We start from the raw sequence: 12,948 nt of genomic DNA, 5'->3' as shown, positions 1-12,948 counted from the left end.
AAGGAGAGGCAAGATTCCAACTTCTAATACCCCTTGAAAGGTTTCCCGCCCTCTAGCAATGGGTCAGGAGCATGAGTAGGAATGTATTATCATCATATCCCCTGCTTCACTCACACTAATGATACAATCAGCAAATAGGAATCCATCTAAGATGCCAAGCTGAATTATGTCAAATCTTGGGACATTCGCCTAAAGAACTACTTCAGTATTTTCTGATTCAAAACTGAACTGATGGACATTTTTTTTTTTTTTTTGACAGGCAGAGTGGACAGTGAGAGAGAGAGAGACAGAGAGAAAGGTCTTCCTTTGCCGTTGGTTCACCCTCCAATGGCCGCCGCGGCCGGCGCGCTGCGGCCGGCGCACCGCGCTGATCCGATGGCAGGAGCCAGGAGCCAGGTGCTTTTCCTGGTCTCCCATGGGGTGCAGGGCCCAAGCACCTGGGCCATCCTCCACTGCACTCCCTGGCCACAGCAGAGGGCTGGCCTGGAAGAGGGGCAACCGGGACAGAATCCGGCGCCCCGACCGGGACTAGAACCCGGTGTGCCGGCGCCGCTAGGCGGAGGATTAGCCTAGTGAGCCGCGGCGCCGGCCCTGATGGACATTTTAAAAAATATAGACAATGCCTTTCAGGAATGTTTCATGCATGATTTAGTGCAAAAAACTGTTACATAAAATTCTCCTAAACTATTCCTGTGAAACCTACAACTGAAGACTGGAAATGAACTGCTGTCCATACATAGCATATGAAAGCATACTATTTTTGTCCATCTGCCAGTTTCATCCTACAGACTTGATCATTATGCATGAGCGTATTTCATGTTCATGTAGACATATAACTTTACATGTCAGCTCTATGCTTAAATCACCAAAATTACTGGAGAAAAGCCTTTTACTTAGCCAAAGATAAAGCAAGTGTGACGAAAGTCACCCTGGGTAACTGCACACAAAGTGGCCAGACACACCTCCTCCTAGTGTAAAATTGTTATGGATGTTCTTCACCTATGGCCTTCTTCCAAGTGATAACTTTTTAAGACCTAAATAAACCCCACCGGCCTGTTAGAAAATATGTATTGAAACCTACCATTCCTGCTTGTTGTCTCTGGGTCTAGAACAGAATCAATGAGAGAATTTCAGGTGTACTAACATCCATGCAGGAATTACAATGGACAAAAAAATACAGTGAATTTTTAAAACTGAAAAGTCATGTAATGTCAACAGTGAATTATGCAATATTTTTATTTTAAAAAATGATACATAAGCCGGCGCCGCAGTTCACTAGGCTAATCCTCCGCCTTGCGGCGCCGGCACACCAGGTTCTAGTCCGGGTTGGGGCGCCGGATTCTGTCCTGGTTGCCCCTCTTCCAGGCCAGCTCTCTGCTGTGGCCAGGGAGTGCAGTGGAGGATGGCCCAAGTACTTGGGCCCTGCACCCCATGGGAGACCAGGAGAAGCACCTGGCTCCTGCCATCGGATCAGCGTGGTGCACCGGCCGCAGCGCACTGGCCACGGCAGCCATTGGAGGGTGAACAAATGGCAAAGGAAGACCTTTCTCTCTGTCTCTCTCTCACACTGTCCACTCTGCCTGTCAAAAAAAAAAAAAAAAAAAGATATATAACCTCTTACATAAAGTGATTTACAGAGTTGGATAAGGATAATGTAAGTGTATCCTAACATTGGCCTACAGAAACCAAGTGAGAGTATGAACTCTTAAAGTCTAAGCTATTTGTCTGCATTCCAAAGGTTTTCTTTTAATTTTTTGTCTACTTGTCTGGGTTGTGAGAAGTGGAGAAACAGACTGAGAGCTCCCATCCCACTGATTCACTCACCCAACGACCTGTGATGGCCAGGCCTGGGGGGAGGCAAAAGCGAGGCCCTGGGAACGCCTGGTGGTGACTTCCCTGCTGCATTAAACCCCTGCCCCTGACTAGCATCGTAGAAGGATCAGTCTGACTGCTGTGCTGAGGACGGACAGGAGGGCGCACATGTGGAAGTGGAAGAACACTTAGGAGTCTTGAAATCAAGCAAGCGAGAGATGAGGGTAGTAGCAGCAGAAGTAGAGAGAACTGGTCCGATTTTGGACAAAAGGCTTCCTTGATGGATTGGGTTTGGAGTGTGACAAAAGTCACCCTGGGTAACTCTGCACACAAAGTGGCCATCAAATGAGACAGGAAGATTGTGGGTAGACTAGGCTTGAGAAGATAATGAATTCCATTTGGCAGGTTAAGTCTAGTTTGAATCTCAGCCTGGTTACTAACTAGCTTTGTGACCCCAAGCCAATTGTTCAACCTCTTTGAACCTTAATTTTCTCCCCATAAACTGGGATAATGATCCCTAATGATTAGGGCTGATGTGCAAATTGCAATGAAATCACATATGTAAGGCACTGAGCACAGAGCCAGGTATATAGTCAGCACTCCCCAAACAGTGCTTACTCTGGCCTTTTTCCTAACCCAAATCGAGAGGGAAACAGATCAGTGTCTTTCAACTGCATTCACCAGAGGCTAACCAAGAACCTGTGAGTTGGAGAGCACCGAGAGTGGCACGAGGCCCTCGGTGTTGAGGGGCTGGAGGTCTGCCCACCCATTGGCTCTCAGAGTCAGTACAGGAGACAGATCTTGCTCCCCATGCCAGGGGGACAGGTAAGCACAAGCAAACGGCCTGTGTGGTCTACGTTCCGGTAACTCTTTTGGAAACTGTACTAAAATAAATAAATAAATAAATAAATAAATGTGTTCAACTTGCGCAGAAGACATTAAACTAATATCCTGTCCCTAAAAGCGTGAAAGCAGGCCTTTTCCTCCCAGGAGTTCCCAAGCCTTGGCAGCATCTACAATGTGTCTGGCCAAGCTGGAAGCATATTTACAGTGACTAAGAAGCTGCATTGTATTTTATTCACAAAAATACATTCTAACTGCATTTACTTCTGTGCCCTGCAATACCTATCACCTGGAAGGTGGGATGTGGGCCAGAGGTGTGAAATTTCTCTCTTCTTTTCCACTCCCAGGCTATCAGGATGGACAGGGCAGCCAGAGGAGGTAGAAAGTAAACGTAAAGAGCAACAGTAGGGGCAAAACCTAGACATGACCTCGCGCATGTCCAGACTGCTGAGGCCTGTGGCATGAATGAACTTCTCTCTCAGTTTGCCCATCTGCAAAATGGAGGCACTGCTGCTGCTTTAGCAGAGTTTAGAAATGGGCCAAGGATTATTCCACACCTTTCTTTCTTTTCTTCTTGCTAAATTTCTTTCTCTCAAACAACCAGATGTCTTCACTTTTGTGAAGTTCACTTTGTCTCTACCCTCCGGGCACTGGGCATCAGAGGCAGCCCCAGCGGCTGGGTTGCCAATTTCTCAGAAAAGTTCCACTCACCCCACCCCCCACACCTCCAGCTGCCTCCGCCAAGTTGGTGAGTCACTTCCTCTTTGTGAATCAAAATCCTCTAGGTTATTTATATTGGGGGGTGGGGTGGGAGAAGAAACCACAGAGAGTAAACAGCCTAGGAAGATGGACTTCTTAGTCCAACTGGGAAGTGATTAAGGAATGAGTAAGAATCATAGCAAGGTCCAGCTAAGCCAACATTATTATTATTATTACTTTTTAATCTTTCTGGGGTTACTATGGTTGTAGGCCAACCAGGAGTGACATAATGACAGAAAACAAATAACAAAATTGAGAATGAGAAAACAAACTTCAGTGGCATTAAGTAGGAGACCAAGCCAATCATATAAATATAAGAGGGGGGAAAATGACTAGATGAAATTCTGTATAACATTTTTCATCAAAAGATGCTGACATGAATGTTGTGTGGGAATATCATCAACATTTTTGTCTTATATTACACTCAAACCCTGCAATTACTTCTGTAATTACTAAGATCTGTGTCATCATTGCAAAGACATACCAGTGAAAGTTTCAGTGCACGGGTTAATGCCAGCAAGCCTCTTTGATGTTCCGAAGTCAGAGATCTTGAGCACCCCACTATAGGTGTTAATCAACACGTTGTCACCCTAGGGAACAGAGGCCCTCAGTCAAACGTGGTACCTCCCTTCAGGGACTGTGGTGTTGATTTGTGAAGTCCAATGACAAAACCTGTCCTTAGAACAAACAGGACGCTAATACTGAATTCTTCACGAGTAGTTTATCTTGGTAAACAATTCTTGAAACCATCTTTTAGCTGACATACCCTCAGTTGTATGCAACCAGAACATGGTTCTGAGGTAGAGCTTGCTACCGTGCACTGACAGGCTCTCTGTGTTTGACACCCATAGGAGAAGTTAAATGATGATTTTCCCAAGTTCCTAGCTTCTTTACTTGCTTTTTTATCTTACTTTATTTCTTTTCCTGGGATATTTTGGGAGACCACAAATGGGCACTTGGGTTGATTTCAGAGTCGTGATATTAATTTACTATTAATAGTGCAGCCTTGGTCAAAAATTTGTTACTTCTGAATTATTTCTTTTTAAAAGAGAATCCAGGCCGGCGCTGCAGCTCACTAGGCTAATCCTCCACCTGTGGCGCCGGCACACAGGGTTCTAGTCCGGGTTGGGGCGCCGGATTCTGTCCTGGTTGCCCCCTTTCCATGCCAGCTCTCTGCTGTGGCCAGGGAGTGCAGTGTTGGATGGCCCAAGTGCTTGGGCCCTGCACCCCATGGGAGACCAGGAGAAGCACCTGGCTCCTGCCTCCGGATCAGCGCGGTGCGCCAGCCGCAGCGCACCGGCCATTGGAGGGTGAACCAATGGTAAAGGAAGACCTTTCTCTCTGTCTCTCTCACTGTCCACTCTGCCTGTCAAAAATAAAATAAAATAAAAGAGAATCTAAAGTTATCATTTTAGTTCATACTTTTAGCTTTCATGTTCAACCCATGAACACATGATACTTGTGAGACAAAGGGATCTTACTTTCTTCTAAGCACCCATCTACTGATGCAGTAAATATTTATGGAGTCACTACTATGGGCTTGGATACAAAGATTAACCAGCCTGAAAGCTGCTTGGGCACAGAGACCCTTTCCTGTTTAGTTTCATACTACTGCACTCCCACCCCACAGGGCTCCGGGAATACATCACAGAGTGGGAGCACAATCTTGTTTGTTGAACATGGTTAAAGAGTTTATTCCCTGAGTAGGAGACATAAGGCATGAACATAAACAACTGATTCAGAGTGGTATGACAACTTCTGTTTCTGTTGTTTCTAAGACTTACTTAATCATCATTCTACATTAATATTAATAACATCATATGACTTGCAAAAAAGACAACCACACAGCAAGGAAATCCTGAAAATGAATCCTGGCAATCCTACCTTTATATCCCGATGTACTATTTGATTGTCATGGAGGTATTTTAATCCTTCTAGTATTTGCTTTGTATAAAAGCCAATTGTTTGCTCATTGTCTTTTAAGGGGCCCCATTTGGAACGAAGAAGAGCAGAAAGACTTCCTGTAAGAAAGATAGAAGCAGTAGATAAAATCTTATCCAAATGAGTGCTTTAAAACATATTAATAATTTAACACTAATTTAAGCCAACATTTATTGGTTCTTTACAGTGCCAGGAACTATACCAGATACTGGGATTCAAATGTAAATATGAAAATGTCCCTGCTCTGAAGATGGACAATATCAAATACAGTCTAAGTAAAAGGCCAATCATTTGCTAGCTTCAATCCAAGTCAAGATAACTAAAATTGAAATGGCAGCATTATTTGTTAATTGCTAATCAATTGTGAGGTAATAACATGTATCTCATTTTCCTTCAGCTTAGACACAGGAAGACCTTCCTGAAGGGTCATCACAAAGTTCATGGAAAACACATTGTGAGACAAATTCATGGGTTTCAACATTGTTTGCACCACAATTGATTTATATTTTAACCAATTTTTTTCCACAAATTTTCAAAGCCCCTTCATATAATCCCATTCAGTTATCTTTAATATATTAGAAATTTTTATTTTTTTTAATGAAAGAAAGTGTAGTCTTACCTCCTGGGACCTGCTCCATGAAGATTTTAATAAAACCGTTTTCACTGAAAGAGCCCAGATACTGGACAATATTTTTGTGCTTCAGGTGCTTATGCAATGCTATTTCTTCATGTAGGGGCTGAGAGTATCTGAAAAATACACAAATGTCAATGAGCTAATGATGTAGCCAATCTTGCATGTATAAATTTAAGTAATACAGATGGAAAATGTCAGCTAAATGCATGCCCACATATAAAAATCCAATGATCATCACAGCCTTTATTCCTCCCAAGATAAATTCTGTGAAGTTGAAGCTGTGGTAGGATCTGAGGGGAAATGCGCCAGGTACTGTCGTAAACTCTATTAATCTGACTCAGTAAGTGTATGTCAATTGATTTCTCACAACTCCTTGAGAGGGTACTAGTGGAATGCCCATTTTATAGATGAGGAAATTCATATGGAGGACGACTAACTTGCCCAAAATCACAAAGTAAGGGCCAGACTTAAGATTTGAACCGAGGAGAACTGGACTCATCCACACGGCTTACTGTCCATATGAACATGACTTTCAAGTCCATCGACACTCTTGACCAGCAAGACAAAAAATTGCAAATAACATTAATGTTCCTTTCAAAACTTCCTGGCAGACCCATCAACTCTTCAATAGAAAACAAAATCATCATCGCTTCTCAGCCTTTTGGCTAAGATCAAGTGTAGTATCTGTTCTTATGAGAAAACAAAATCATCTTCTCCAAGTTTCTTTATGTCTTTGGTTTCAAAATCCTCACCCTATTGGGTTCACCAATTCTACTGTGTCCTGATTTTTACCAAACCTTAACCAAACCTTCACACTGAAAAAAGAGTGTTCATCCATACATCACAATCATGTATTTGGTACACATCACTATCAAATTATACAAGTATTTTTTTTTATTTCTAGAAAAGAACATTTTTGATGATTATGTGAAGTAAAAGCTAACAGCCTCTTACTAATCCTGCATTCAACATAGCTCTAGTTATTATATAACTTTCCAAAGAACAAAATTTTAACAAATTGAGTTTAAAATATGGGCTTTTATTAGGGATTTATGAACTGGGCGGCATCTGGTCAAGACAAGAGCTCTGCTGAGCACACAGAACAGGTTTTTATAAGGTAGTTCAAGGGGTCAGTGCTGTGGCATAGTAGGTAAAGCTGCCACCTGGAGCACCAGCATCCCGTATGGGCACCAGGCTGCTCCACTTCTGCTTGGGCCCCTGGAGACTACATGGGAGACCTGAAGGAAGTTCCTGGCTTCTGATCGGCGCAGCTCTGGTATTGTGGCCTTTGGGGAGTGAACCAACAGATGGAAGATCTCTGTCTGTCTCTGTCTCTCCCTCCCTCTCTGTAACTTTGCCTTTCAAATAAATAAATAAATTCTTAAATAAATAAATAAATAATCTTTTTAAAAAAATGAGGTAGTTTGAGCAGGAACAAGCAAACAGCACGATGTTTCAGGTCACTTTCATTGTGTGGGTTAAAGCGGAGAGGGCTTCTTATCACGCTGGCTCTTACCATGAGGTCTCTTTTGATGGGTTTACTCTGGATCTCCTATTGATTGAAAAGCTGGCCTACTGAAGATATTGGCAATCAGCCCCTTCCTGATTTGCTGGAAGATCATATCTTACAAGTAAGCAGCAGCATAGCTTTTGATTTGGTGATGTGGAAACTGAGCATGAGAGCTGCATGTAGGGTTGGTCTACTGGGACCTAGCACAGGAACTCAACCCAAATCAATGGCCTCCCATAAATTTTAAGTAACAAGATAAATACAGGATGGCATCAACAACAATAAGCAGAAACTTATAGCTATTCCCTATTATTTTTTTAACTCTTATAAAACTAAGGCCATAGGTGTAGGAAATACTAACTACTTAAGACAAATGAAATACAAATCTGATGTCTCATACTTGCTTCAGTCCTTTATGTAGGAAACGCTCAGATCCTACAATGACAAACTCACATAAGCAGAATGGTATTGTTTTAATACTGGTAACAAATGCTAGAATTGGTGATAGTGAGTAACACTATTTTCATGAAGCTTTTCAGGGTAAGTGTTAAAGCTAAGAAATCAGTTTATAAAAATCCAATTAATTTAATTAATAGTTAAAATTACATAATATTACTTAGAAAGCAGCCAGCAACAACATTTATTTTAAAAATAGTTTTAAAAGATTTGTGTTTTAAAACTATTACTCACTGTTTCTTTAGAATTGCTCTAGGAATCAAAAAGGGCAGGTATTAAAATAAGGAGCCTTTAAAGGACTTCATGTTAGAGGCAGCAATTCTTCATAATTGAATGAGGTAATACAAGAAACGCTAATATGCAATATTATCAATAAGATACTCATCTAACGACTCTCAACTATGAAGATATTCATGAGTTACTTCTTTGACATTATTCATGACTGCTCTTGTTAGCCGTGAGTGATAAATTCTGTGCCCTTTCTACAGATGTAAGAGATTAAAGTAATTAAATAATCCAAGGCAAGCAACTCACTCAGTTTATTAGGAATCAAAGGGCTCACACCTCCTAATTCCCTTTTAAAATCAAACCATAAATGCTTAAATTAAAGACACTGGAGAAGCAAATAACCCTACCTCATTATTTAAATCAAGGATAGTTCAAAATCTGTATTACTAGTCACAGTCCATTCTACCTAAGGATAAATATTCTCTCCAATATTAAAAATATTATGAAATGTCTGTGTGTATCATCAGTAATTCTGCAAACATAGTTTCATCAAACTTTGTTTTACACCTTTGTTAAATTTTTTCCACAATACACTACTGTAGCTTTAATCTTTGATTATTTTAAAATTTACTGTATAAGAGTAAAATGGACATCTTTTCATTTGATCATTGCTTATATCCCTGGCCTATATTCCTCCTGAATTGTGGTCAGTTCATTTTCATCATTCAGGTCTCAACTGAAAAGTCCTGCCAAGATCTGGGTTGACCTTTGTACGCCTGATGGACAGACACCAGTGTGGCTGCACTGGAGGTGAGGCCTCAGAGCAAGTGGATTGCCTATGGCCTTGTGGCTCAAGCTAAGTGTTCTGGGTTTTATGCTGCTTGCAGTAAGAATTCATTGAAGGGTTTTAGGCAGTCGTGACATAATGTGACTTTTAAAAACAAGACTAACTTTTAGAGCAGTTTTAGGATCATAGCAACAGTGAGCAGATGGCAGAGAGACTTCCCTGGTCCTACATATATATAACTTGTGCCATTATCAGCACCCTTCACCAGAGTGGTACATGTGGTACAACTGATGAACCTACATCGACACATCATTACCACCCACGATGGGTTTTAACTTTAGAAAGATCTCCGTGGCTTCTCTGAGGAAAGATGAGCTGTGGAAGGAGGAAAAAGTGGAAGCAGAGACTAGTTAGGAGGTGGCTGCAGAAATCAGTAAGGAGTCCAAGTGAGAGGCCTGAAGGCTCAGACTAGAGTTGTAGCTGTAGTGATAGCAGAGAACAGAATGATTCAGAATATATTACAGAAGTTGGGATGATAAACAACGCAATTAATAGAATAAACGTAGTGTGTGTGAGAGAGTGGATCCCAAATGAGTCCAGGGTTTCAGCCTAAATAGTTGGGTGGAAGGGTGGGTACCATTAACTGACGTGGGGAATACTGTAAGGGGAATTCATTTGGGAGTAAAAATCTTGGCTCCGTTGTGTTAACCTTGAGATCGTCTTAGATGTACAAGTGGAGAAGGCTGATTATGAGACCTTTATCACTGTGACCACAGGCAAGCAGATTTGAGGGAATCCAAAAGAAGCTCATGATGTAGCTGGGCATTAAAATGTGGCCAAATAAGGATAGTAATAAACAATCTAGTCCTCTTTTAGATGCTGAGTACACAACACATGGAAAATGTACATAGCTGACTGTAGGAGCACTATCATAGAAGACATAAGGGAGAATGTGAGCCAGTAGAAGCCACGAGGCTGAGAGAAATATTAGTTGGATAAACAAAACATAAAGCAGAGTACTAGGGCACAGAACAACAGATAATCGTGTTAACAGAGTTGTTCAGTTTTCTAAATTTCTGTTGCTAGAAACAACTTTGTTTTCCACAAGGCCTCGTGATATGTGGTTCAAGCTATTCAGCACATCTTTCGTAGCTTTCTGCTTTTCTTTTTTTGAAACTTTTATTTAATAAATATAAATTTTGAAAGTACAACTTTTGGATTATAGCGGCTTTCCCCCCCATAACCTCCCTCCCACCTGCAATGATCCCATCTCCCACTCCCTCTCCCAGCCCATTCTTCATCAAGATTTATTTTCTTTTCTTTTTTTTTTTTTTTGACTGGCAGAGTGGACAGTGAGAGAGAGACAGAGTGAAATGTCTTCCTTTTGCCATTGGTTCACTCCAATGGCCACTGCAGCCGGCACATTGCGCTGGTCCAAAGCCAGGAGCCACGTGCTTCTCCTGGTCTCCCATGCGGGTGCAGGGCCCAAGCACTTGGGCCATACTCCACTGCACTCCCGGGCCATAGCAGAGAGCTGGCCTGGAAGAGGGGCAACCGGGACAGAATCTGGCGCCCCAACCGGGACTAGAACCTGGTGTGCCGGCGCCATAGGCAGAGAATTAGCCTATTGAGCTGTGGCACTGGCAAGATTCATTTTCAATTATCTTTATATACAGAAGATCTACTTGGTATATACTAAGTAAAGATTTCAACAGTTTGCACCCACACAGATACACAAAGTATAAAGTACTGTTTGAGTACTAGTTTTACCATTAATTTGCATAGTACAACACATTAAGGACAGAGATCCTACATGGGGAATTAAGTGCACAGTGACTCCCGTTGTTGATTTTACAATTGACACTCTTATTTATGACGTCAGTAATCACCTGAGGCTCTTGTCATGAGCTGCCAAGGCTATGGAAGCCTCTTGAGTTCACAAACTCTGACCTTATTTAGACAAGGCCATAGTCAAAGTGGAAGTTCTCTCCTCCCTTCAGAGACAGGTACCTCCTTCTTTGATGGCCCGTTCTTTCCCCTGGGATCTCACTCACAGAGATCTTTCATTTAGGTCATTTTTTTTTGGCCACAGTGTCTTGGTTTTCCATGCCTGAGAAACTCTCATGGACTTTTTAGCCAGAACCGAATGCCTTAAGGGTTGATTCTGAGGCCAGAGTGCTCTTTAGGGCATCTGCCATTCTATGAGTCTGTTGTGTATCCCGCTTCCCATGTTGGATCATTCTCTCCTTTTTAATTCTATCAGTTATCATTAGCAGACACTAGTCTTGTTTATGTGATCCCTTTGTTTTCTCTTTTCTTTCTTGCAATATATTTTTTGTAGTTTTCCCATAGTTCTTGGATCTTTTGTCCCACTTTTTTCAGGTTTTTTTTTTTTTTCTGTTGTCGCTTTTCAGTTTTAAAAGTTCCTACTGACACATCCTCAAGCTCGGAGATTCTTTCCTCAACTGTGTCTGGTCATCAATGAAGCCATCAAAGACACTGTCCATTTCTGTTACAGTGTTTTTGCTCTCTAGCAATTCTTTTGATTATTTCTTATTATTTCCATTTCTAAGCTGGCATTACCATTTTTACATGTTATCTACTTTTTCCATTAGCGTTCTTGGCATATTCTTCATAGTTGTTTTAAATTCCCACTCCAACAATTCCAACATCCCTACCATGTCTGACTCTGGTTCTGACCCTTGCTAGTTTCTCTGAACTGTGCTTTTTGCTTTATAGTATACCTTATAATATTTTTGCTGAAAGGTACACAAGATGTACTAGGGAAAAGGAACTGCTCTCGGCAGGCTGTTAGTTATCTGATGGTGAGGTTTGTGTGCTCAGAGGAAGAGTTCTGCACTTCTGTAATAAAGACTCAGTACTTTGGTCAGCATTTGTCGCTGGGCTATGAGCGTCACAAGTATTTCTCAGTTTTACCCACTTACGTGGAACAGGATGGCTAGAGTGGGCTGGATGGCAGCATTTCTCTACACCAACCTGGGACAGGCTCTGGTTAATGAGTTTCTCCTGAGAGCAGGCCTTGTGAAGGGCAGAATGCTGAACACATTTAAAAATGGTAACATCTTCCCTCCCCTTTCCAGAAGCACAAGGGAGATTTTCTCTGGCAGGGCTCCAGGACGTAAAACTCAGAAAGTGTAGAGGGGCCTCCAGCAATGCATCAGTGACAGTTCAGGTTTTCCCACCCCAGCACTGGTTCTCATGGGGGCTTCTGCTTGTGGACTTCTGCTCTGGCATGTTTTAACTCTGTGTATTTGCCTGTCTGTCTCTCCCATTTTGGGGGCAGCTGCCTGTCTTGTAATTTAACTTCACCAATGGACTGATGAAGAAACCCTGAGTCTCAGTCTGTTCAGTTTTCCAGTGTTAGCAAGGAATGATGATGTCCAAGCTCCTGACATGCCCAACTGAAAACTGTTACTTCTGGTTCCAACCATTTCTGATAGTGCTTATTCCCCATCCTTCCATCCAATAAACCCACCTTTATGTGGCATAAACTGAGTCCAGTACACATGGGACCCTTCTCTTTTCCTATAACTACTCCTACCCCCAATCCATCTTGTGCTTGTATCACTTAACAGTACAGCAGCCAAACCTCAGAAGGATCAAATGAACACCCTGGAGTTCTCAGGGCTTCATTAGCATACCACCAAGCATTTTCTAAATTGCTACTAACAACCCAAAGTGCTTTAGAAAATAGCATTTGTTAGCCACAGTTACTGTACCTGCTATCTCTCTCTGGGATTTCCTTAATAGCAATTCTGACTTGGTTGCTCAGGTCTCGACCTGCATAGACGATTCCATAGGTGCCTTTGCCCAAAACAACTCTGTCTCCATTTTCATCATATTCGTAGTCATACTACAGAAGAAAAAATGGAGAGAGAAGACTGACATATTACTTGCATTCTTTATTTCAAACATGATTTTTCCCCCCAACAGCATTCTTCCCTGTTTTCTCAGATG

At 41.9% G+C, this 12,948-nt stretch overlaps 1 protein-coding gene and 1 pseudogene across 3 annotated transcripts in view; one reads left to right on the top strand and one right to left on the bottom strand.

Moving 5' to 3' along the window:
• The window catches only part of MAP3K5 (mitogen-activated protein kinase kinase kinase 5), a 247,380-nt gene that overhangs the window by 52,268 nt on the left and 182,164 nt on the right, over positions 1 to 12,948 (bottom strand). For all 3 annotated transcript variants that reach the window (XM_070073521.2, XM_051854304.3, XM_070073520.2), the window contains exons 15-18: positions 12,711 to 12,844; positions 5,975 to 6,102; positions 5,299 to 5,435; positions 3,899 to 4,004 (exon numbers count right to left, since the gene is read on the bottom strand). In XM_070073521.2, the coding sequence (XP_069929622.2) occupies positions 3,899 to 4,004; positions 5,299 to 5,435; positions 5,975 to 6,102; positions 12,711 to 12,844 (505 nt within the window). The remainder of the gene's footprint in view (positions 1 to 3,898; positions 4,005 to 5,298; positions 5,436 to 5,974; positions 6,103 to 12,710; positions 12,845 to 12,948) is intronic.
• Positions 6,635 to 6,746, top strand: LOC127493396 (U2 spliceosomal RNA; annotated as a pseudogene).

Source organism: Oryctolagus cuniculus, chromosome 5 (genome assembly GCF_051225735.1).
Source record: "Oryctolagus cuniculus isolate XC-2025 breed Fujian yellow rabbit chromosome 5, ASM5122573v1, whole genome shotgun sequence".
Lineage (NCBI taxonomy): Eukaryota > Metazoa > Chordata > Mammalia > Lagomorpha > Leporidae > Oryctolagus > Oryctolagus cuniculus.
This window is presented reverse-complemented; position numbering and strand designations above follow the sequence as displayed.